We start from the raw sequence: 27,641 nt of genomic DNA on the forward strand, positions 1-27,641 counted from the left end.
ATCAGTCATAGTTAGTTACCTCAAGCAACTATAACTCATGCCCTAAGGTAACTACAACTTTCGCCCTCACCATGCACCCTAATTACCCCACAAATTACGGCACTCATGACATCTTTGATTACATCATTGATAATGTCAATGTAATATTTGCAGTAAAATGTTTGATGAAAAAACTGCATGGTTGGGGCACGAGTTATAGTTACCCTAGGACACGAGTTATAGTTACTTGAGGTAACTATAACTATAACTGGTGAATTTCTATGGTTTTGTATGTTTAAAATGTGAGCCTAACTATAACATCCCTGTAACCTTTGGTTTTTGCAGTGGAAATGTAAATATGTCCTTCAGCTATAATCTATAATGTGTGTGTATTCATATCACCAGAGATAAGGCCTACCCTAGAAACAAAAAAGTGACCAAATCCTTGGAAGCCATCTTCTAAAAACCATGGTGACAGCCACAAGGAGGCTTGAAAAGGTCGATCAGTATCATGAGAATATGCATTTCTGTACAACCCAAGGAACCAGACTTATGATAACCTTTTTGTCTTGGAAATCGACAACTACCACTTCTTGCTATAAACATTATGCAGTGATCCTACAGAATCCTATTACGTTTTAGTTTTTAGAGGTAGGAGAGCCTACATATTGGGAGCCTGTGGACAAACCAAGCCATCGACATGTTTGGTAAGTGAATCATGCAGCAAACATCACATACAAATAAGAAAGTGTTTTCAAAATTCATATTTTTTTTTTACCATAGTGCATTACGATCATTTCATTCAATTGAGAGATGTTTATTAAGTGATCTTTTTTAAATATGACAATGCTGCCCACACTCCCCTACCTTGATAATGTAATTATTGGACTAAGAGGCAGATTAGTTGTAGTAAGTCCCCTTTTAATGATTCTTTTAAACAGTGGGTGCTTGCAACATTTTCCCAGGGACCACACAATTTTGACCTGTGATGTGACAGAGGACCACATTGATTCCAGCAGGGTGGAGGTTGGGGAGATTAGCAGTCAGGTGGGTGAAGTGGAAGTTAGGCATATACAGCTAGAATCTGAATTGCACAATGTGAAACCAAAATCTTGGGAAAAACTTGGGACTAATACCAGCTTCTCCACTTAACTAAATTGTGTGATCTTAGACAATTGTTACATTTCACATCCCCTGCTTTCACATTATCACATATGAGAATCTCGAAATACTTGACTTCAGGATGAGTGCTGTACAAAACCTTCTGTGTTTGATTTAATAAACCATTATGCTGCTCATGAATAATATAAACCCAAATTACCCAAAGAATCCACATAACAACTTACTTGCATCTTAGTTCACTGTTGGCAATGTTGTCAAGATGGTAGGGGGGACAGCAGTGCTTAATTTGTAAATGAAAACGTGCCGCTTCCAAAAGCCCTTCTCTTGAACACAAAGCTGCTGCAATTAAATTTGCAAACATGGAAAATTGAGACCGTGTAATCCTGAAGCCACCTCGGGCCTCTTTAATCCATTTACAGCCACTCCCTGCCCCTTCACCTCACCCCTGCAGCTTTCTGCTTTCTCCCATTATGACGCTTTTTCGATTTTCTCTTCCTTCATCTCTTTTGCTTGGAGTAAATGCTTGAGGCAGAAAACTAAGAGCCGGACTTCAAAAATAAGTGCCAGTGAACAAGCACAAATTAAGCACTAGGGTACAGAGAATGAAAATTTCTAAATTCATGTTTGAAAACTATCACTTATAAAAATACTTCTCAACACACTGTTATAATCTGATGTGCTAAGGTGAAATGGTCCTGCATGTTAATGATGTACACTTTTTGTGTACATCAGTACACTTTTTGAATTTTGAACAGACTTTATCATATTTGTACACTTTTGTTGCAAGAAGTCTATAAAAATAAAGGTGTTTCTAAATTTGAGGGACACCATTGTTACTACTTTTCTTTAACTTAAACTTTAAATAAATAAATGCTTGCCTTGTGGTATCCATCTCTCCTGTTGTGCATCAATACACACACACACACACACACACACACATATATATGTATATATAAAGATAACTAAAGGATATATATAAATAAAGAATTCATGGCAAAGTATTAACCTTTGATTCAAAACAAGAGAGGGATACCCATGTAATGGCTGAATTGTACAAATAAAACTGAAAACCTGGGTACACATACTTATTCCAGCAAGATTTACTTCATAGATATAAGAGGCCTGGATTCCAATCTGTATCTCTGAAACACACTGTAATCCTTGCTCACGCTCCCAATGACTGCAGCAGAGAGGAGGTTGGGAGGAGAATGCCTCTCTGCTACTGTCTGCAAGGATCAGTGATTTATCCCGTCCCAGGGCAGGAGGTCAGATACAATGATAAAACAAGCAAGTTTTATCATGGCAGAAAAGTGAAAAATATCGGGCATTGCATGCCGATGCAATTTTCACAGTAAAATTGCGAAATTGTGAAAAACTGGAGGTTCTGACTGGAGTTCTCACGTGTTGCCGTCACGTCACTTTGAAAGCCTCCTTTACTGAGGCCAAACAGCAACTCAGGAACCTGGGCCTTACCTGTGTAATGCTTTACCCTGCTCGGCTCAGGATCAAGTATAACAACTCATCACACTTTTTCACATCCCCGGTCCAGGCCTGCGAATGGATCAAAAAACTTCCCTCGAGAGGCCAACCTCTCACTGGACACGCAACTGGCTCCCGGAGGGGCCGGAAAAGAGAGGTGAAATCGGACACAAGGGTTATTCCCTCTCGCTCCCAGGCCCTTCAGGAGCACCAATGTGGGGTGGAGTAAGTGGCAGCTAGCAGCAGGGTGGGGTCAACTCCCCCATCAGAGGTGGGAGTTGATGAACTTGCAGACTCCGAATACAGACAAGGCTTTGAACATATGGTATGCCATTGATGTTTTCCTCCCAGAGGTTACGCCCACAACAGCAGATGAACTGATTTGATATTCTGTTGCATGAATTAGGATGTCAACTCTGTGCTGGGGGTAGAGGAATAGTATGCACCCTATAATCTGAAATGTTAATGAACAATGCTGGTTATGTGAGCTACTGTCTGACAAATGTAGAAAATGCTTGACCCTGAAGGGGAGGGTGGAAAAAACGTTTTGCATCCTGTCCAATGACATGTCAGACAAGGCTGGCTGGGTCGAGATTGGGCCACTCTGATCCTGCTTGGTATCTGGGTGGCTGGAAGCAAGGCACTGGGGCTCCCTATAGAGAGAATACCCCTCTACCTTCTAATTGTGCATCAGGTGAATGCACTAATGTTGCCTAGTTGGCTGCTGGTTTGGATGGGGGTGTGTTTACTTCCTGGGGTTGGGAATTGTGATATTGTTGTGGCGTTGTTTTTAGAGCTTTTGTTGCAGTTTCCCCCCACCTCTGCTACCCCAGTCTCTAGAAGGTGGGTGAGATACGCCTATTCTCCTCTTGATCTCCCCCCCAAGGATGCTACTTTAAAACCCTGCCATGGCCTCCCCCCAACGTAAACATCTATTCGTTGGAACGCTAGGGGCTTAAACTGCATGACTAAACAATACAAAGTCCATGCATATCTAAAGAGTCATGGAACTCATATTGGCATCCTACAGGAAACCCACTGGACAGACCTAGAGAAGGAAGCACTTCACAAATGCTGGAGGGGACAGATACATGCCACAACGTACTCTGCCTTTGCGAGGTGCATTCTGATCTGGATCCAACCTGGGGTCCTGTAAGGAAATGCCTCCTTGGCATGGTTACCCCCTGACTTTTTGCCTTTGCTGATGCTATGTTTTGAATTGAAAGTGTGCTGAGGCCTGCTAACCAGGCCCCAGCACCAGTGTTCTTTCCCTAACCTGTACTTTTGATTCCACAATTGGCACGCCCTGGCATCCAGGTAAGTCCCTTGTAACTGGTACCCCTGGTACCAAGGGCTCGGATGCCAGGGAAGGTCTCTAAGGGCTGCAGCATATCTTATGCCACCCTAGGGACCCCTCACTCAGCACAGACACACTGCTTACCAGCTTGTGTGTGCTGGTGAGAACAAAACGAGTAAGTCGACATGGCACTCCCCTCAGGGTGCCATGCCAACCTCACACTGCCTATGCAGTATAGATAAGTCACCCCTCTAGTAGGCCTTACAGCCCTAAGGCAGGGTGCACTATACCATAGGTGAGGACACCAGTGCATGAGCACTGTGCCCCTACAGTGTCTAAGCCAAACCTTAGACATTGTAAGTGCAGGGTAGCCATAAGTGTATATGGTCTGGGAGTCTGTCAAACACGGACTCCACAGCACCATAATGGCTACACTGAAAACTGGGAAGTTTGGTATCAAACTTCTCAGCACAATAAATGCACACTGATGCCAGTGTACATTTTATTGTAAAATACACCCCAGAGGGCACCTTAGAGGTGCCCCCTGAAACCTTAACCGACTATCTGTGTAGGCTGACTGGTTCCAGCAGCCTGCCACAACCGAGACATGTTGCTGGCCCCATGGGGAGAGTGCCTCTGTCACTCTGAGGCCAGTAACAAAGCCTGCACTGGGTGGAGATGCTAACACCTCCCCCAGGCAGGAGCTGTAACACCTGGCGGTGAGCCTCAAAGGCTCACCCCTTTGTTCCAGCACCGCAGGACACTCCAGCTAGTGGAGTTGCCCGCCCCCTCCGGCCACGGCCCCCACTTTTGGCGGCAAGGCCGGAGGAAATAATGAGAATAACAAGGAGGAGTCACTGGCCAGTCAGGACAGCCCCTAAGGTGTCCTGAGCTGAAGTGACTCTAACTTTTAGAAATCCTCCATCTTGCAGATGGAGGATTCCCCAATAGGATTAGGGATGTGGCCCCCTCCCCTTGGGAGGAGGCACAAAGAGGGTGTACCCACCCTCAGGGCTAGTAGCCATTGGCTACTAACCCCCCAGACCTAAACACGCCCTTAAATTTAGTATTTAAGGGCTCCCCTGAACCTAAGAATTTAGATTCCTGAAACTACAAGAAGAAGAGGACTGCTGAGCTGAAAAACCCCTGCAGAGGAAGAACAGAAGACACCAACTGCTTTGGCCCCAGACTCACCGGCCTGTCTCCTGCCTTCCAAAGAAACCTGCTCCAGCGACGCGTTCCAAGGGACCAGCGACCTCTGAATCCTCTGAGGACTGCCCTACTTCAAGAAAGACCCGAAACTCCCGAGGACAGCGGCACTGCTCCAAAAGAACTGCAACTTTGTTTCAAGGAGCAGATTTAAAGACCCCTGCAACTCCCCGCAAGAAGCGTGAGACTTGCAACACTGCACCCGGCGACCCCGACTCGACTGGTGGAGAACCAACACCTCAGGGAGGACCCTCCGGCGACTCCGAGACCGTGAGTAACCAAAGTTGTCCCCCCTGAGCCCCCACAGCGACGCCTGCAGAGGGAATCCCGAGGCTCCCCCTGACCGCGACTGCCTGAACTCCATTTCCCGGCGGCTGGAAAAGACCCTGCACCCGCAGCCCCCAGCACCTAAAGGAACGGAACTCCTGTGCAGGAGTGACCCCCAGGAGGCCCTCTCCCTTGTCCAGGTGGTGGCTACCCCGAGGAGCCCCCCCCTTGCCTGCCTGCAACGCTGAAGAGATCCCTTGATCTCTCATTGAAAACCATTGTAAACCCGACGCGTGTTTGCACACTGCACCCGGCCGCCCCCGCGCTGCTGAGGGTGTACTTTTTGTGCTGACTTGTGTCCCCCCCGGTGCCCTACAAAACCCCCCTGGTCTGCCCTCCGAAGACGCGGGTACTTACCTGTTGGCGGACTGGAACCGGGGCACCCCCTTCTCTCCATTGAAGCCTATGTGTTTTGGGCACCTCTTTGACCTCTGCACCTGACCGGCCCTGAGCTGCTGGTGTGGTGACTTTGGGGTTGCTCTGAACCCCCAACGGTGGGCTACCTTGGACCAAAAACTGAAACCTGTAAGTGACTTTCTTACCTGTGAAACCTAACAATACTTTACCTCCCTCAGGAACTGTGAAAATTGCACTGTGTCCACTTTTAAAACAGCTTATTGTGTTTTATGTAAAAAGTATACATGCTAATGTCATGATTCAAAGTTCCTAAAGTACTTACCTGCAATACCTATCAAATGAGACATTACATGTAGAATTTGAACCTGTGGTTCTTAAAATAAACTAAGAAAATATATTTTTCTATAACAAAACCTATTGGCCTGGATTTGTCTCTGAGTGTGTGTTCCTCATTTATTGCCTGTGTGTATGTACAACAAATGCTTAACACTACTCCTTTGATAAGCCTACTGCTCGACCACACTACCACAAAATAGAGCTTTAGTATTATCTCTTTTTGCCACTATCTTACCTCTAAGGGGAACCCTTGGACTCTGTGCATGCTATTCCTTACTTTGAAATAGTGCATACAGAGCCAACTTCCTACAGGTCCCTTTTCAGAAAACGTATGAAGTCATAGACTCCAATGGGAGATACATTCTCTTTTCAGGAAGGCTGCTGGGTAAGGATCTGACCATTGTTGGTCTTCACGCACCTAACACTGATCAGGGGGGATTCTTTGACATGCTGTCCCACACACTAGCACTACACCTGACTCAACCGTTCCTTCTGGGGGAAGACTTCAATAGTGTCACTGACCCTACCCTTGACTGTTTGCACCCCTCCCTGAATGATTCACCTGGGATACGGCTGGTGCAAACATTTTGCATCTGGAAACTGGGATGGGGGTTCATAGATTGCTGGAGGAGACTACACCCTGAAACCAGGGATTACTCTTACTTTTCTAGCATGCCCGACTTACATGTAAGATTAGACACATTCCTTTGCTCCCCGGGGGTGCAACAAACAGCAAGACATGCAGAGTACCTCTGTCCCACAGTGGCACTAGACTGGCACAGGTAACTACCCAAAATTCCAGACTGGCGACTTCGTGTACAGGCCCTAGATGACCTAGCTTTCCAACAGACCATTGGTGAGGTCATCCAAAACTACTTTGTGGAGAATGCATACTCAACAGCGTCTCCCCTGAAGGAGTGGGGTGCCTTCAAAACAGTGTTAAGCGCCAGGTACATTGCTGAAGTGGTGGGAGTTCGACAAAACTCTCTTATGGGAAGTTGAGACTCGAGAGGAGGTGTTGAGAGCCCTGGAGAAAGCTCGCCCCTGTAACCCAGGGATACAACAGCAACTTCTTTTACCCAGAAAAAGTCAGGTGTTTTGACCATCGTGAATACATGGTCAATGTACATGCAGCGTGTGATAAGGCAGGGATCTGGCTGGCATGGCTCACCAACCCCACCTCCTGGTGCTCCCAAATACTAGAAGTGGAATCTGAAATGGGTGTGTGTCATTATGGACAGGGTGATATCAACCACAGATTTGAAGGTTGTTCTTGAGGCTGGCAGTATTGCCAGGCAGAGATGCGGAGGATGCTGAGTAGATGGAAAGACCTATAACAATATAAGGGATGTGATCTTCCATTAAGAACCTGTGGTGTAATGAAACTTAAGGGGGGCCCCCCTGCAAAGTACCTTGACAGGGTGCCCCTAAGGTCCCTGATGCCTGTGCACAATATACTGTGCTGAGTGGGCCCCTGGAGCTCGGCTCCCACCCCCGCGAGGGCTGCTGGGGCCTTTGTTCACCACTGTTAAGAACTTGGCTAGGGGGGAAGTACCAGGATCCAACGGCTTTCTAACCAAACTCTATGCAGCATATGCAGACAAGCTGGCTCCTAAACTATTCAACTTATATGCTTTTGCCCGGGAAGCTGGCCAACTACCGACCACCACAGGGTAGGCACTAGTGATTCCTCTGCTGAAACCGGGGTGACCCACCCAAGATGTCAAATCACACCGACAGCTAACAAAGCTTAATGTGAATTATTAAATCCTGAGTCGTATATTGGTTTCCCTCCTCCTTCCACACATGACAAAGCTTGTACACCCTGATCAGAGCAGATTCATCTCGGATGGGACACAGCTTTGAACATATGCAGACTGCTCTCTATCATGGAAACTGTCTGCCCAGAAGAGGACAAAGCGGTGATTGTATAGATGGACATAGGAAAGGCCTTCGATAGTTGAGGTGGGACTACCTATGTCAGGTCTTGGAAGCAATGGGGCTGGGGCAGGATTTGTCCACTGGACAAAACTCCTCTACACCGGGCCCCTTGCGCGAGTGCAGACAGGTAGAATAATATCTGGCTTCGACGTGGTTGGTAGAAGAACTAGACAGGGCTGCCCCCTTTTGCCCCTCTTCTTTGTCCTTGCAGTTGAACCATTGGCCAGCTGCGCACCGAAGGAGCCCTCATACCAGAGGCTGAACTGCCAAGGTGCCTCTGAATGGACTGCGTTATCCACGGATGATATGCTCCTATTCTTGGCTAATGAAGAGAGGGACCTTTTTGGGGCTATATCATTGCTGGACCTGTTCGGCTCCATCTCTGGCGTTTGCATAAACTGGCAGAAATCACTGGTGTTCCCCCTTAACCACCCCATGCAGAGGCCACAAGACCTTTCTGAGCTCATGTGGGAGGCCTCCTGCATGAAATATTCAGCTTGGACACAGGCTTTTGGGCAACATCCCCCTATCGGTGGCAGAGCGTATAGCAGTGGCAAAGATGGTGGTCCTCCCCCATCTGCTTTGTTCCTTTGCTACATTACCAGCAGTGGCCCCCCATAAATTGTTTGCCGAACTAAACTCACTGAGGGTGGAACTTACCTGGGGTGTGGTCAGGCATCTAGTGGCGATAACTAAATTATACTGGCCCACCACTGTTGGAGGACTAGCTGCCCCAGACCTTGAGCTGTACTATCTGGTAGCACAAATCCAGTAGTTCAATGAATGGCTTCACATACAATTGAACCCCTAGGGAGGGATCCGTAGGGGCACCACAACCTTAAAAACACTGTCTTGAATCCTCTTAACACCTAAAAAACCTCTAACTGACAATACGGGAAAACTCCGGGTGATCCGACACTCCTGGCTGCATTGCCTACAGCGCACCCGAACCCTCAAACTGTACTCCCCGGATCTGCCATTACACGCCCTGGAGTCTTTGACCAGGAAGGGAATGGTACTAGGACGGGATTGGTGTAACAAAATGCATAATATATGACATTACCCATGTAGGTGATGTTTCTAGAAATGGTGAATTGCTGTTCTTTCAAGCAATAATGGAGACATATGTGTTGTCTCCAGGACAGTTCCTATAGCTTCGTACAATGACAATGACTGTGCAAAACCATTGGGGACGGGGATCGATGGAACATCCAGCCCATCAGAGTAGTAGCATACTCTGCACCACAGCTGGCAAAAGGTGGGTAATCACACTCTTATACTGGGCACACAGGGCAGGTACTAAAACACCACTGGCAGAATTGTGACAAAAATAGGAGGATGATGTGGGACTCCCATTCACAGATACGCAATTGGCAACAATCCTGACTAATATATACACAATGTCCTGCAATGCCAGATTCAAATTGATTAACTGCTACTATATACAAAGAACTTATCTAACCCTGGGTAAAATTACGCAAACTGATTGGGGTGCAAGAGATGCGGTGCCCATGCTGTGGAGAACAAGGGGCCAAAATTATACATATGGTGTGGGACTGCCCCCATCTGAGGGACTAATGGAAGGGCGTGGTGAACTGCATTAATGATGCAATGGATAGAACTCTATCTTGCTCTGAGCTGATTTGCCCACTGCAAGGGTTCCCTCATCCAGCCCAACACAAGATAACAATTAAATTTGCAGACTTAGCTCTAATCTTGGCAAAACGCGAGATAAAAATGAACTAGAAAGGAGCCACAAGGCCTCTGGTACGTATACGGAAGGAAACCCTTATGAGGTGGACAGGATATGAGGGGGAAGTACTGTTTCAGGAGGTGAAAAGAAGGAGCCGCACTATAGAGACAGCAACAGCACTGATTTCTATTTTCATGTGTAACCTGGAATGGGGGGAGGAGGAAAGGGAGAAAACATTAAAAGTTAATAGAGTTGTTTTAAGAGCATAAGTGATTCAACCAAAATGAACAGCACTGCAAAGTTTTCCATAAACTGACCAACACTATTCAATTGACATTGTAATATAAGCATAATGGAAGTGTAAAGCCTGAAAGTACTGTAGCCAGAACTCACATGTCACTGTGGCCCTTATTATGACTTTGGCGGTTTTCCTTGAAGAGCGCCAAAGCCACGGGCGCCAGAAGACCGCCACATATTACAGGTACTGCTGGATTTCCGCTACATTTTTGGCGGAAATCCAGCAGTAGTCATGCTGGCGGGCAGAGGCGCCAGGGCGGTACTACCACTGGCCCTGCCAGAAGGACTCCGCACACTTTATTATGTGCAATAATGCAGCCTAGCGATGTCCTGATGGGGGGGCGCTGCCGGAGGTGGAAGCCGCCGTTCCTTGCCGGATGACCTCCTCCCCAGACCAGGTAGGTTGATAGTCTGACAGGGGGAGGTGGTAGGGGGGGGAGTGTTGTGTGTGCATGTGTGATTGTGTGTTGTCTGCGTGTGTGCATGAATGTGTGTATGCATGGTTGTATGTGTGCCTGAATGTAGAAGTGAGTGAGTGAATGCATGTAAGGGTGTATGCTTGTGTGTATGCAAGTGTGAGTGTTGTAGTGAATGTGTGTATGGATGCATGTGACTGAATGTGTGTATGTCAGTGTTGGTGAATGAGTTTATGCATGTGTGTGGGTGTCTGTGTGCGTGTGCATGTATGAGGGAGGGTGGTGCTGTACCTGGAGGGGGCACTGTACCTGAAGGGGGGCTGGGGGTTTTGTGCTTGCTGGGGAGGGGTGGGGGAGTCACCTGTAGCCTTTCCGCCAGGGTTTTAGTGGTGCTGCTACAGCCGCTGAAACCCTGGTGGAGAGGCGGCTCCTAATACCACTGGCAGTCTTCTGTGGACCACCGGGTTGGAGATGCTCATCTCCGGCCCAGCGGGTCCGGCTGCCCTGGCAGTACGAGTGGAGATGTGGAGAGTTGGAAGAGGCCAACCCGCCACACTCATAATGTGGCAGTCTTCATCACCAGCCTGTTGGCGGTGGAACCACCACCTTTGCCCTGGGGAGACCGCCGGGTCATAATGACCACCTCTAGGTTTAAGTGTAAAAACACTAAAAATCTGTTTAAAAAAACGACACCACTGCTTTCATTTTCCAAAGTTACAATTCTTACTGTGGTCACAATGATCCAGGTTCTGGCCATAATCTCAGGCTATTACCATTGTTTAGCTAATTAGGTACCTTACATGTATGTTACCTTTTATATATATGTATATATATACCTTTATTGCCTTTATTGACTTTTTAAAGCACATTACATGGTGGTACAGTGCAGATTAATTATTAAAGAGATCCCTGGACAACGAATGTAGACATATACCTACATCCCATGCTAGTAAAACAGTACAGCAGAGCAATGTGCAACAGGTAATCTACTAACAGTCAAAGAGGTCAATGATATCTGCTACATAACAGCTTGAAATTACCATACCTGGCCCCAAAAGAGAAACATAGATGTTTTGTAGGGTACAACAGAAACAAACATAGTTTGCAAAAACATTATATGAAACACCCTCCTTCTCAATCCCTCCCCTGTTAGCTTCTAGTCTGTGTGTGTGTTACCATGTATTTCTTATTTTGTTATGTCACCATTTTCCTTATCACCCTAGGGAAGGAGTTTATCGAAAATCCACTTTAGTTTCTTGCACATCTCTCTTCTTTTGTTGTATGTGCGTCAGCTGCTGGGCAGTGCTGCTAAAAGACTATTCCACTTCTAAACTTTTCCTTAATGGGGAAGTTGGCATCACATCTGCTCAACCTACAGGGTCACTAAGCGTACAGTTGAGTATGCTGCCTTTACCACCCCAGCACTCCTCTTACCAAGGTATTATCCCAAATAGACTCTGAAAGCATCAGTGTTTGATTATCATTCATCACACTAAATACTGTATTATGTGCTCTTTTATGAGTTGATAAAGATTTACGGGTTTGTTATTAATTGCTATTCTTTCCTGAGCTGGCAAGGATTTACGGGTTTGTTTAGCATTTTCCTGTTATCTCAAACTCTTCAGGTCACAGCAGATTCTTTCAGCTTCAAACATTGTGTAAAATCAAATTATTCTGGCAAGGGATTTATAAATCCAGTGGTATTAATCTTAAGGAAAGTGTATACATAGTTCTTCCAATGAGCTATTCTAATTCCACCACCACAAACAGTAGGGACAACAAACATATTAACAGTGATTTATATTTACAAATCAAAGCCCAAAAGCATGTCTAAAATTACATCAATGGAAGGGGGCATACTTAATATTCTACGATTCTACCTCCAATGCCACACACATTGTGGTAAGATTGCCTAGACATTCGGATATGTGGGAGTGTGGGGTCAGATTAGATATTCTAACTTCAATGTAAGAAGAAATAATGAAAGTGCATAATATAGCCAGAGGGATAGCTCAGTGATATTTGAATGTCAAGGGTATTTTTATGGTTTAGGGTGGGCAAGGGCTTTTGAGTTGTAAATGTATTTTAAGGGTTAAGGGTGGGTTAGGGCATGCATTTGGGTGGTTAGGGTATTTTTAGGGCTTATGGTCTGTAAGGGTATTTGGGTGGTAAGGGTGTCTTAAGGGTTTAGGGGCGGGTAAGTACATTTGGGTGGTAAGGGTTATACAGGTTTTAGGGTGGGTAAGGATATTTGGGTGGTAAGGGCATTTTTAAGGTCTATGGTGGGTAACAGCATTTGGGTGGTAAGAGTATTTTTAGAGTTTAGGATGGGTAAGGGTATTTTGATGGTAAGGGCATTTTTTCAGTTTCATTGGAAAGGCATGTGTGGTAAAGGCTATGCACAGTAAAGGCATAAGCTCTGTAAAGAGTTGCGTGGTAAATGCAATGCATGGTAGAGGCATTGCATGGTAAAGGACACGTGGTAATGGCATGCGTGGCAATAACATTCGTTGTAATGTTATACAGCCGTAAATAACAACTATCTTACTCTTTTGTGGGAGTAAACTAGTATTTGCACATTCTTCCTTAAACTCCTCCTTCAATTTCCCTTCACACATATTTAAAAGTAAATATTCCCCATTTTCAAGTAATTCCTCTCCTCCAACTGCAGTACTACTTCCCATAGTCAAATATGAATCGTCTATTCTGCATTTTTGACAGTGACATGTGATACAACTGCAGTCCACCAATAGTATATGTTACTGGCTGTACTTTGCGTGTTTTGTATTTTCAACAAATTACAAAAACAAAACTGCTTATGCCAAAGGATGCTACTATATCATTTCATTTGCAATTACAATGGCCTTTGTTCAATTACCGTGTTGCCACCACAATTTAATGTCCTGTATCATGTAGAGAAGTTGCAGGCTTACTTTGATTGAACAGAATAGTTGCATTATCAATATGTTGTCGAGTTGGAAAATGGCCACAGTCCCTGAAAAATCCAGACAACTCGCTTTTATCCATTTCTTTCCAGAATTCCCTCTTGGAAAACATATTTTCATACACTAAAAAGGAATAAGCATACATATACATTAGTTTGAATTAATTTAACAAGCCTATTCCACAATTGCATCTTGCCAAAGACTCGGTTTCATACTCCAACAGCATATTTTTAGAAAGCAATACAGGTGTTGCTTTGTAATATAGGGAACAACAAGATTGTAAAAAGGAGGGACAAATAATAGAGGGGCCAATTATGAGTTTGGCAGATGGGAACACCCGCCCACCAACTTCCTGGCGGGGAAGTAATACCGGTGCTGGCTACCTCCCCGCCGATACCATTAAGACTTTCCATTTGAGCCAGTGGCAATGCTGCCACCTGCAGGGGGCACCAGCATCCTCATAATGCGCACTGTCTTCACAGCAGCATTGTGAGGGTGCTTGACAGGGGGACCCCTGCACTGCTCATGACTTGGCATGGGCAGTGCAGGGGTCCTTCTGTGGTGCCCTGCACCTGTTCTCCACCAGCCTTTTCATGGCGGTGAAACCGCACAACAAGGCTGGCGGAGAACCAGGTTGTATTCAGCAGGGCGGTGCTGAGTTCAGTCCCGTCCTGGCTGATTCCAACCTACACTGCCATCAGCCCGTTGGGATCTCTGATCCCGGCGGAGGCAGCAGTAAGTTGGCGCGGCTGCCCGCCAACCTCGCAATGTGGCGGTCAGACTGCCACAACCGTGGCAGTCCAACAGCCACCACGAGTGTGGCGGTCCAAAGAATGCCACACTTGTAATTAGGCCCAGAGTCTGTGTGGAGAAGAGTATGAAAATAGTGCAAGGGGTGACATGGAGCTAGGTAAAGGAAGTGTGGTGCCAGGGACTTTCATCAGTATTGATGCAAAGTACATTTGCTATGCATGATGCTCCAAGGTGACAGCGTGGCCTTCCAAAATGGGTATTCTTTTAAGCTGCATCAAAGTAGTAAAAGGGAATATATATTATACTGCACATAGATGATCAAGCCCAAATAACCATTCTTAGTGCAATGCCACAGTTCAAATCGCCTCATGGTATATCTCAATCCTAGAACTGAATTTATTGTCAGGAATAGGAAATTTCCATTTCAATATAAATTATTACATTTTCTTGTATAGCACAAGCTAAAAACTGAACTTTCAAAAAATGTTGTCTGGTAAGGCAATTAAGCATCAGTTGCAGAAACTGTTTTGCTCAGGATCACATATTGTGATGAAGTGGAAAAGCTGTGGTGAAAACTAGGTTCCCTGATTCCAAGGATTATAATTTAGCTACAATACAAATCCCAAATAAATCTACAAAAAAATCGCTGACGTTACCCCAAAGCTTTACATTCGAGGCAACATTTGGAAACCTTGTGGAAAATTAGAGAATGATTGCTAGAAAGCGCGAGTCTGCTGCTTTGGACCTCTAAGCACTAATTTTTAATATTGGTATTCTGCAAAATACATGGCAATTCCTGAATTGTAATTTGCCAATTCTTGTCCTAATCAGCTTTATGTTGCTATAGCAACTATTTACCTCACTATTTTTTTAACTGTACACCAGCAAAGTAAGTGTTCCTTAGTAAGTGAACAACAGTAACTGAAACACAAATACGTATGAGCGCAGTTAGGGCCTTATTTATACTTTTTGGTGCAAAACTGCACAAAGGCAGTTTTGCCCCAAAAAGTTTTGCACCGGCTTGCACCATTTTTTAGCACCAGCTGGGCACCATATTTATGGAATGGTGCAAGCCGGTGCAAAGGGTAGGCTAGCTTAAAAAAAAAATGACGTTAGGCAGTTTTGAGTCAAAATAAATGATTCTGACCAGATTAGAGTCATTGTTTTACGCTAAGGGGCATATTTATACTCTGTTTGCACTGAATTAGCGTAATTTTTTTTTAACTCTAATTCAGTGCAAAACTAACTCCATATTTATACTTTGGTGCTAGACCCGTCTAGCACCAAATTTATGGAGTTAAAGTCATTTTTTGGAAGTGGAAACCTACCTTGCCTTAATGAGATGCAAGGTAGGCGTTCCCGTGCAAAAAAATGACTCTATGGCCTTAACACCATATTTACACTCCCATGTAAAAATGGTGCAAGGGAGGGAGGAGGGGTCAAAAAATGGGGCAAAGCTTGCTTTGCCCCATTTTTTAAGACCAGGGTCAGGGCAGGCGTTAGGGGACCTGTGGCCCTATTTCCATGGTGGAACACCATTGAATAAGCCCAGAGGGGCCCTCCCTAGGCCCTAGGGGCACCCCCCCCCCACACTAGAGGGACTGCGAGGATGGGGGACCCCATCCCAGGTAAGTACAGGTAAGTGCATTTTATTTTTGAAAGTGCCATAGGGGGCCCTGAAATGGGCCCCCATACATGGCACATGGTGCAATGGCCATGCCCAGGGGACCCCTGTCCTCTGTGCTGGCCACAGGGGTGGTGGGCATGACTCCTGCCTTTTCTAAGGCAGGAGTCATGTGGCATGGTAGGTTTAGCACCATAAAATGACGCTAATCTGGTTGAGTCATTTTTTTTTTACTCTAACCTGCCTAAAGCCATTTTTTGGTGCTAAACCCTCTTCTTCTATACTGCCAGCCCCACCCGACTAAAGTCATTTTTTAAAACTCTAGCCTACCCTTTGCACCGGCTTGCACCATTCCATAAATATGGTGCCCGGCTGGTGCACAGAAATGGTGCAAGCCTGTGCTAAACATTTTGGTGTAAAACTGAGTTAGTGCAGTTTTGCAGCAAAAAGTATAAATAAGGGCCAATATTTTGTAAGTTTGCGCCACTTTTGCATCATAAAATGACATTCATGCGGTGCAAAAAAAGTTTAAATCAGGGCCTTGGTGCTAGATGAGTCTAGCACCAAAGTATAAATATGGAGTTAGTTTTGCACCGAATTAGAGTAAAAAAATAAATGACACTAATTCGGTGCAAACAGAGTATAAATATGCCGCAGAGTATAAATATGCCCCTAAATATGGCGTTAAGGCCATAGAGTCATTTTTTGCACGGGAACGCCTACCTTGCATCTCATTAAGGCAAAGTAGGTCTCCACTTTCAAAAAATGACTTTAACTCCATAAATTTGGTGCTAGAGGGGTCTAGCACCAAAGTATAAATATGGAGTTAGTTTTGCACCGAATTAGAGTAAAAAAAAATGACACTAATTCGGTGCAAACAGAGTATAAATATGCCCCTTAATGTTTTCAGTCATGGGTTGAATGTTTCTTTCCTTTAATTAAGCAAATTAATTACATATTCATCTGGTGGACATTATCCCCTGTCTACAAATCATCTAGATCAGCATTCTCAGTTGTAAACATAAAATATTTTGCCTTCTCAAAGTGGAACTCTAGAAGAAAACAAAACATGCTTTAACTTAAGTGTTGCAATTGCTCATGTCTAATGATCTTGCTTCGATTCCCATCACCTCATTAGCTGCCCAACTGCTGCTCCCTTGACTGTCCTTTGTCACCTGTCTGTGTGACCTGGACCTGCCTAAGGTGCTCTCCCTTAGCAGCCTCACTTGAGTGTCCCAGAGAAGGACATCAGAAAAGGGGAAAGCCCGCAGAAACATGTAACCAGAACAATGCATAAATAGTCTCTGTGGTCCTAGAGCAAGAGGGACAGGAATGGGATGGAAAAGGTGGGGTGGAGCAAAAGGTATGTTATATGTCTTGGAAGTCAGGGGAAACATCCTACTTAACCTGTCAAATGGTTCCTCCTAAGATGGTGATACAGTGGTATTTTATGGAACTGCCGGCATGTCTTGTTTCTCCCAAATTATTGGAGGCAATTTGAGTTTAAGTATTATTGAAAAAATCCATTGTCCAAATAGGTGTATTGGTTTCGCTCCTGGTTTACCAAGAGTTGTATCAGATAAAAAAACCGCATTATGATAACGTTCAGCCAAGTTTCTGGTCTGGATATGTCACTGTTGAGTCTGCTTTGAATGGATCCCATCTCATAGGATCCCATGATAATCCCAATGTATGTGAATCCCAACAGTTGAAAATGTCACTTCTTAATGTTATGAATTCCAATAAAAATATGTCTAATTTGAGGCTCAATTTTACATTTTGGTTCGAATAATACATTCATTTAGCTTTATCATTATTGTTGTTTAAAAGAACACATTTTAGAGGATTTCTTTTTTTATTAAATCGAAATATATATGTATCAATATTTTATCTAATTAAAATAGTCTAAAAAAGACAATTATTGAACTTCCTAAGTCCTGTTGCTGCTTATCAAAATTAATTGTTGAGTAGCTGCACTATTCTCGATTTGAAATCAATTGCACTTTTAATTAGCCAGATTTATCAACTAGTTTAAGGGCCCCTTCCCTTTTCTATCTGCAGTTATAATGATGCTGTAAGTGATTTGAAGGTGACGTTGCCTGCATTTTCCTAGGTGTGGTTTTTCTATAGAGGTCAATTGATATTTTTCTAGATGGGTCATATGACTGTAAAGTTTAGTTTTGAGACATGACTGATTTCGGAGTCACTGAACACACCTGATTATTTGGTTTGCTGCTTAATATGCTTTGCATCTTCTGCAAAAATGTGATCAGCTGATTGCTCGTTGTCAGAAAATTTCGACCGTTCGTGGCTTCACAATCATTGGATGCTGCCACAATGGTGAAAATTAGCACTTTCATCCAAAATTCTACGCAAATGCAGACAAGTTCAGATCCTGCCTACGGCCTTTAGCTTTCATAATACGTTGCAGTAAAGTAGATTTTAGTTAGGTAGATGTTTAATTTACAGGAGAGAAAAGCAACGGGGTAACTGGGGGGCTCTAAAACATTAGCAGCCTCAAACTAGAACAGAAGGCTCAAAAGATACCAGAAAAAACAAACCGAATTTAATTGATTCCTTGAATATGCATTGGTCTTGTAGCAGGTATAAGAATTGCTTTATTTTCTAGCAGTGTGATATTAAAAGGGAAACAAATCCATCCACAGATCAGCATCACGTTCCCTCTGCCCGATAATAAAGTATGTCCATCTTCATCAGTGAATAAATTATGTTTTTATATGCATCACAGTTGACAAAATGTTGTTGATAAACATCACAGTAAACCTATCCAAATAGCAACCCCAAAACCAAAGATAATGTAAAATGTAAGAATTCTGACAAAAATACAGTGAAAACAGTTTTACATAGGTATTTTAAGGTGAGAGTGTTCCAGTAAAAGATAAACTTTTTTGAAAGCTGCTCAAAAAAGGATTAGGAGATCCTTGCCTGTGACCCAGTTCTCTAGGTGATACATCAAGGGCCTGCCAAAACGCTTGGCTGAAGTATCAATCAAACTAATAGGTTGTGGCGTCCCGTTCATTATTCTTGTTTAAGAGCAGGACAATATGCTAGATTGCCGTGTAGTTTGGATAATTTCAGTTTAAAATAATTATAATGTTTTGCTATAGCCTGCTAAAGTGATACCAGGTTTAGTAAAAAAAAAAAAACCTGCATTTTATGAGTCTAGAGCGTACTACATTTACTGGCATTTAATGGCTATACGTTCTCACACATATTATTATATGTTTATAGATGGTCAGTGTTCCAGACCATGGGCCTGATTCCCATAGGGAAATCTACATGCACATATGTAGATTTCTGTGTGTGCAGATACCTCTGTTCGGATAGTATTTACCACTTCGAGGTGGACATCTTCACCTCATAGTAAGGTGTACGAACATTCTCCCCCTTATACGAAGAAGTCAATTCTCCGACCATTGAAGTTACGACCGTGGGATACATTTGCAGTCGTATTTGTAGTAAACATCTGCGAAATGGAGATCTACACCACTGGGGTGGCGAACTCAGAATAGAAGGGAATAGAAAAACACCACACACATGACTCAAGTCACAAAGGAAAAACACACATTAACACTCCAAACACATCATACAGCCCACATCCTGCCTGTTCCAGGGAACACCAACAAATGCCGGATAATAACTGGTTCTCCCTACTAGGTCTTGTATCATCCCTCGTGCACCTCTGACACTCCCCTCCTGTTCACAGATGGGCAGATATCACACACACATATCTTCCTAGCAACACAGTACACTTAGTAAGAAACATTGCAGGTAAATATATTTATACTGCACCTAATAAACCCACTTAGTAACATACATGTAAGTGAGTCCTCTCTCTCTCCCTCTGTCACCTCTGTGCTGCCACAATAATAGTTCCTCAAAATGAAGGGAAAAATAACAAAGATATTTAGTAACACAGGGAAATGCATTTTTGGAGTGTGACTTGCCTTCTTATGTTGATAGGCTGTGTGTGACTGGTTGATGTACTAAATTTCACCTGTTGATTTGTGGGGCTCCCCTTGCAGTAGCAGGTGTGTTGCATGTGTTTGAAACCTCTTAGGAAAATGGGATTTATATTACCTGTATCTTAAAAAAAACTGTTATTTACGTTTTGTAAGAAAATGGTTTATTAGCTGGGGAGGATATGTGTCCTTTCCAAATATACATCAATACTCTTATCAGGTCTAACACACAAGTTCAAGAAATAAACATTGGGTCAACCCTGGTAGCTATGGCACTGAGCAGACAGGATTAACCTAAATATGTGTAAAGGGTTTATTAGCACCAACACAATTAAAAGGAAAAAACAGTAGAATACAAATTTCACACCCAGTTTCACATACATATATATATATATTTTCAATCATTTTTGGGCAATAAGCAGCAAGAAAAATTAAAGCACAAATCTGAAGTCACTGTTAGCAGTTGACTGGGACCTTGGCACAATTACAGGCTGAATGTGATGGAGCAGATGGCCCACGCAGGTCATCCAGGCCAAAGGTTTTACCGGAATACCTGATTTTACTTCCTTAGTCCGTGACCACACAGGGCACGGAAAGCAGGTTCAGACCTCTTCTGTTCTCTCACAAGTGATTTAGATCTTGACGGTGTTACTGCCAAGCAGCGTCAGAGGCGGCCCTTAAAAGACCTTCAAGGTGGCGGTGTTCCACCCGCCGTATTTAGATGTATTGCGGCTCAGCAGCAGACTGCCACGACGGAGTGCCCTTCCCAGCTGTCAGGCAGACAGGTTCCTGCCAGTCATATTTAGATGTTTCAGCTGTGCAGGCTGTGTCTTACCGGTAGATTGCTGACAGAGGGAGCCCATCACTGGACCCAGTGGACATCATACAATGGCAGTGGCCATGGAATACAGGAGGGATATATTGTACCTTAGCCGTGTGTCCCCTTGCACAATCATGGCACAACATGCCATACACACATCATTATCCACTGCCACACCACACAACCGTACATGCCACAAACACACATTGCCAGACATCCATAACACAACATACACACACTATTGACACTGCACCCGCACACGCCAGAACTACAAGAATCAACACAACTACACACTCAGCTACACAAATACATACTCACACAAAGGCACAACTACACACATCACAGCAATGTCCGCCACACAATAACAACAGTCATTTGAATGTGTCATGTGACAACACAACATACACAACATCATCAATCCCACATGCAAGTGACTCAAATACAGACAAAACCACATCACTCACTCCAGTTCCCTCCAACTCAACCAGCCAATCCAGTCGCACACACACAGACACGTGCTAACTCACATGCACAAAAGGTAGCACAGCCTTACAAGTCCAGGTCCCCTTGCAATGCGCACAAATGGACACTGTTGACAGGTTTGATTGCACCATCATAGGAATGTAGTACCAGCAATTGCCATGAGGGGTGGTTGACTTACTCCAAGGCTTGGCTGGAGTAGATTTGAGCCTATTTTGTCAGTAATATTTTGTCAATAGCAGTTGTCTTACTGTTTTGTAGGTGTGTTTTAGTATTTGCATGTTATTCCCTAAACACTTCCTTTAAATTTCCCTAAACCCTATCCATTTAGGTGTAAATATTGCCCAATTTCCAGACATTGACCCTTGCGCTTCCCACATCTCCACACTTTTGATGGAGATCTCTGCAGATGAGAGAGGATAGATAGAGGTGGCGATCTCTGGCTGTGAGATTTGTGAATAGCATTAATGAATATTGGAAGTAGTACCAATAGAATACTATTTCCAGTGCTCAAAAATGCTTTTGTTAAGAGGCCTTTATGTACTTACTAATATGACTTCTTTACTCAGATAGGGGGAAGATACCTTGACTTCAGTCTCACATGATTTTTGAATGCATATACCTATTTTCATGCTTTCTTATTTAAAAGAAACACAGTCACCGTTTTAGTTCAGCTTCCATTTGCACTGTTCACCGCATATAAATGTAACAGGCTCCTTCTGAGGTTAGGATTATTTATACAGTTTAATGATATTTTTTTTAATTAAACAGTTTCCAACTTAGGGCCTGATGTAGATCTTGGCGATAACCGTCCTGCAGTCGACTTTTCAACTGGAAACACCTCCGCTGATGTGACGGTCCGCCCACCGTATTTGGATCGTATAGATTTGGTCAGATAGATAAATGCCTGCATTTGAACCTCTGTGTCCGCCAAGAAATACCACTCGCGTTGACAAAGGGAGATGGAAAAGGGGATGCTGGCGGGACACCAGCCTCCCTTCCCGTCATGCAGATTTGGATGTGCCTTACCGGCAAGAAAAAAGTAGTGGTCCGACCTTCACTTCTGAGTTGGCGGATTAGGGTAAAAGGGGTAAAAACTCACCCTTTTTCCCCATTCAACCTCTGTCTTCATTTGGAAATCACTGGACAACACCTGTTGTCACAGCTGCCACGTACCCACGGAGAAAACACTACCCATCCCCATTGCTAGATTCGAAGATAGGAATGCCGCATTGCCAGGGTACGTTGGGGGGCACTGCACAGGAGGTCGGGACCACTGCAAACATTTACATGTGACAGTACTTTTTTTAAGTTACTGTGACTTGCATATGTTGGGGACACAAGTGGGTCAGACATGGATGGGGACACACTGGTACACAACACATATTGCACATATACACAACTGTCATTATGGTGTCAGTATTCATTGTCAAATGAATGTTGGCACCACAATGACAGTACATTCACACCTGTCAACTGTGTCCATGTGTACACATTGCAAGGGAACCTGTACCTGTCATGTTTTACTGTGAGTTGTGTGTGTGAGTCAATATGTATATATGTGTATGAAATGCGATTGGCTGGTGAGGGGGAGGGAGCTGGAGTGGGTGCTCTGCTTGTGTCAGTATGTGTGCCACCTTCAGATGGCTGTGACTTTGTTGTCTATGTTGTGTTGTGTGTCATTTTTCTGGGTGAAACATTCAGGTTTGTGGTTGTCATTTTCATGATGTGTGTAATTGTGTTTATGTGTGAGAGTATTTGTGTATATGAGTGTGTAGTTGTGTTGGTTGTCATGGTTGTGTGTGGGTGCAGTGTCAGTGGTGAAAGTATGTTGGGTCATGGATGTCTGTCAATGTTTGTTTGAGGCATGTACGTGTTGTGGTGTGGTGTATTGTGGTGGAATGGCAATGGATACAGGTGTGTATGTGGTGTCTTCTGTCATGTGTAGTACAGGGGGGACACATATGGCAAAGGTACAGTGTGTGTAACTTATCTCTATTACACAGCCATTTTGTTGTCTTCTGTCCATTGGGTCCCGCTATGTCCTCCCTCCATCAGCGAAATGCCGCCAGTCCACCGCTTGCAGAGCTGTAACAGTTAAATATGGCGGGTGGAACACAGTCAACTTGATGGTCTTCTCGGGTCCGCTGATGATAAGGCTTGGCAGGGTGACTACCAAGAGCTAAATCAGGCGCATAGTCTTTTAATGTCTGAAACATTTACTGGCTTTACTTATTTTTACATACACTTTACATTGACAGTATTTACTGTGACAATACTAATTCTGAACTTCACGCTAAATGGTCCAAAGCTTGATATTATTTACACTTACCCACCAGTACTAGTGGTAGTACCATATCTGTTAGCTGTTTTTGCTTTCAGACAGTCAGTTTTTGCTGACTTCATTTTTCTGGCCTTAGGACTCTGCACACTTTACCACTGCGAATCAGTCCTAAAGTGCTGGTGCACTCTCCTTAAAACATTGTAGAATTAAGTTTGGCAAGATTATTGACTAGAGAACACTTCACCCCATACACCAAGTAGAGTCCAGGGGCCATATGTACGAACACATTTTCCCATAGACACAGAATGGGTAAAACCCTTTGGTACATCTAGCCCCAGATGTTTAAGATAATTACAGTGATGTTATTGTCAGGGCAATGTGTACTTTATAGTATAGTTTTGCCACATCACATATCACATTCATCATGGGTACTAAACTGTTATTGACCCATGTCAAAATCGTATTCAGTGATTCTTTAATCAGTGATAAGCCTTTCCTAAAGAAGGAGGCACAGTTATTGAACAGTGTGAGGGCAGATGCTAACCCCACAGTTGTTTCTAGTCAGGCAAATGGCCGCTGCATTGTAATATCTCTCTCACCTTTTTCATTGACTCACACCTCTTGACTAAATATGGTACTACACTATTAGTTTTGGATCAAGTGTTTGGTAAATTAAATCAACAACAACATTGTAAATTGTATTTTGTGTGAAACACCTACCTCTGTAATCAGATATGAGCTACCTGTTTTAATGAGCTATCTGTCTTAATACTGTGAGGCTAAAAATGTATGATATTTTGTTCTGGATTTAACTACCGAAACATTAAGAGATGCATAGCTTAACCAAGGTCCATTCACCCATTTTTCATACTTCTGCACAGACAGGCAGTCTCAACGCACACATATGTTTAAAACATATGGACCCCCTAGTTTCAGTTAAAGCATATATAATAGTCAGGTTGGGAACACTGTGGAAATTTGGAAATCAATAGCAATCACTATCACTCTCAAATAAATACGTTTTCATCTGGGGGATGTGGCTAACCACCCAATTCCACTGCTCAATTCCACCGCTCTGCTTCGGCCCATGTACTTATCATGCATAATCTCTTACACTGGGGGCTCATCCGACTCTAGGAATGCCCCCTCAGAGACATCGCTCACTTGGACTGCCTGCGGAACAAGTCTTTGGCAGCCCAAAAGCAAGAAGGAGGATACTGGTGAGGATCCTGTCCCCTCGCCTGCATGGCATCTGCCATTGTGTCTGCTTCACGGAGACAGTGGTTCCCGTCTGGGGTCAGTGGTGCCTACGGCGCACTGACTGTGGTACATTATAACCCCTGGACTAAATCAGACCCACGGAGCCCCGGGAACTGACTTGGCACCGACCAGTGCAGAGCCACTTGGAAGGAAGAAACCACCAATGGAAGCGAGGTCAGAGGAGGGTCAAGGCCTAGGCCACTGAGCCTGAATGCAGTGAAGCCCCGTTATTGCTTATCCTCCCTGTCACAGTGTGGGGGATGGAACGGTCTCCCCTGGGCGATGCTCAGGTCAGAGACCGACAGCGGAATGTGTGGGGCACTGCAATCAGAGGTGCAGCCTTGGCTTGCTGTACCTGATCCTGTGGGTTGCCCTGAGATGAGGAGTCGCCCAAGATGGAGGATAGGCAAAGGCAGCCTGCATGGCATGCTTCTGCAGCACCTCTAACCTGTGTCAGTACCTCTGTGGAGCAGCATCAGTACTGGTGAGTATGTGTGAGTATGTGTAGGCCAGCTGTGCCACGGCATGACCGAAGGGGCTGAGCGAGATCTTGGGAGGTAGTGTAGGGGCAATTGAAGCAGAGGGCTTTGGAGAGTGAGGCCCCTGGTGGGCACATAAAGAATCTCACATTGCAGACCCCGAAACCTTAAAAAGTTTGTTCCTGGTTCTCTTCTCACGTACTAGCCGACCTGCAGTCTTAGTGAAACTCTAGTTTGCAGGCCTACCAGAGGAGTGTTGAAGGCTGGGCCTAAGATAGTGGCTTGTCCCTGCCTGGTTAACGTGCTAAGACTGGGGGTCAATTGGTTGGACTTAACACGCAAGGCTGAGGGTGGGGCCACCATAAACCTCATGCTGTCACCATATGTTTGTCGTGTCCTACTGGAGGGATTTAGTTGGTTGCACTAAGTGACTCTACTTGATTTTGGGGGCTATCTCAGATTGATGAGTATAATTGAAATGGGTGTGTTGGCCTGGTAGCTGGGTGTTCCCAGCTGAGTTCTTTATCACCTACGTAAATCAGAAGGCCCCTAAGCTAGAGATGCTCTATGATGCATCATAAAGAGAGGGCTGTTTACCAGACATTACATATAGCTCAAATGTTACACCCCTTCCCAAGACTAAACTCCCAGGGGCAGCTGTCACTACGTTCTGCCCACTTTCAATGGCTAACATGGATTGCAAAATTCTGAGTAAAGCCCTAGCAACTACGTTACTTCTCTATATTCAACTTCTGATTCTTGAAGACCAGAATGGCTTCATCCCATGCTGAAACACATCCCTTAACCTTAGGAGGCTATACTATATCCTCTACTACCCGAAAGTCCAGAAGCTCCCAGAGGCAATACTTATGTCTGTAGACTTTGAAAAGGCCTTTGATTCGTCACTCTGGGATTACCTAATAAAGGTTATGTGTCAATTGGGTATGGGCAAGGCACAGATCAAGAGGATTACTCTGCTGTATATGAGGCTGACTGCGAGAGTTAAGACTGGGGTCACTATTTCAGCTACATGCAATGTGTCCTGAGGTATTAGACAAGGCTGCCCATTATCTCCCTTTCTATTTGCTCTGGCCATTGAGCGGCTGGCAGAAGTACTTAGACAGGAGGGGAGGGGAGAAGGTATGCTTTTTAATGGATATGAGCTTATTATTTCTCTCAATGCAGACAACATCCTTCTGTAGCTTTCTGGTGGCACAACAGGGGCCCGGGCGGCAGTCCAGTGACTTGAATTCAGGAAGCTAACGGGACTGAAAGTCAGTAGAACCAAAATATTTCTGTTCCCCTGTAATCACAGCACTCCTTCACCGCTAGCATTCCCGCTGGGTCGCAATTGGTCCCCAGTGACTTTTAAATATTCTAAAATATAGGTAAATCTTATGCTAGATGATATGAATGAGGAAAATCTAGGTATGGTGATGCACTCCCTCTGTGGCCTTTTGGAGATCCTTGCACTTACCTCTTATGACTCGGGTATCGTTTTCTAAAATAGTGATGCTGCAGAGGCTACTGTATCTCTTTGCCAACATTCTAGTGATGTCCCCGGGGGCTTGGTTCAGACAGTTGGATGCTCTTCTCCTGGAGTTGGTGTGGGATGGGGGCCAACATGAGGTAACTCTGGACGTCTTGTGGCATCTACCTGCATGGGGTGGACTTGGTGTTCTAGACTTCGAATTATACTATCCAGCAGCTCAGCTGCAGTTGGTGGTGAGATGGTTGGATAAAAACTGCATTAGCGCTCTGGATCTCCAGGGACTGGCTCCATATCAGAGGCTTTTGTTGGCTAAATTATTATCATATGGGACATTGGTCCGTTGCTTCACAGCTACCCAACCTGGTGGTCAATTCTTGACATATGAAGTGCTGGTGAGGTCATATGCTGAGGTATGGGACATGGGAAGGGAAGAACCCCCACAACACTCAGTACTTCAGCTTTTGCTCCTCCTGGGCTTGATACAACACTTGGTGACTTGATTATACAGGGCTTTGAGTGACATGGGACAGAGATCACTGGAGACCCTAAAGGCCAAGTGGAAGTGTGTCATGGGTCATACACTACCTGGTAGAGAATGGGACAAGATGCTTGCATACTCAAAGAAAGTGTCTTGCAATACAAGGCTAACGTACGCCCAATTTAATTTCCTGCATATGCCTACTTTTCCCCACACCAGTTGCAGGTGATAAATGGTGCAGGAGCTCAGGTGTGTCCAAGATGCCAGACACCGGATGCTGACTTTAGTCATATGATTTGGGCATGCCCGGTACATCAGACCTATTGCACTGGTGTGCTGGGTTGCCTTCATGTGGCACTCAGACGCACATTACCCCACACACTAGATGCTTGTCTCTTGGGGAACTTTTCCTGACCACGCAAAGTTGGCACCAGCTTTCTGGATTGGGCCCTAGCATTGGCTAGGTGCTGAATTACACTGATGTTGAAGTTTAAGACGGGACCTTTGGTGGAGGCATGGACAGAACATGTGACCACATGCGCAAGGGCTGAGGACAGTGTACTTCGCAGGGAAGATGCTCTAGACTGCCT

General features: G+C 44.6%; 1 protein-coding gene across 2 annotated transcripts in view; it reads right to left on the reverse strand.

Moving 5' to 3' along the window:
* Window positions 1-27,641, reverse strand: part of IQCM (IQ motif containing M) — a 1,478,261-nt gene that overhangs the window by 408,806 nt on the left and 1,041,814 nt on the right. For both annotated transcript variants that reach the window (XM_069242635.1, XM_069242634.1), the window contains exon 14: window positions 13,387-13,521. In XM_069242635.1, the coding sequence (XP_069098736.1) occupies window positions 13,387-13,521 (135 nt within the window). The remainder of the gene's footprint in view (window positions 1-13,386; window positions 13,522-27,641) is intronic.

Source organism: Pleurodeles waltl, chromosome 1_2 (genome assembly GCF_031143425.1).
Source record: "Pleurodeles waltl isolate 20211129_DDA chromosome 1_2, aPleWal1.hap1.20221129, whole genome shotgun sequence".
NCBI classification, from domain to species: domain Eukaryota; kingdom Metazoa; phylum Chordata; class Amphibia; order Caudata; family Salamandridae; genus Pleurodeles; species Pleurodeles waltl.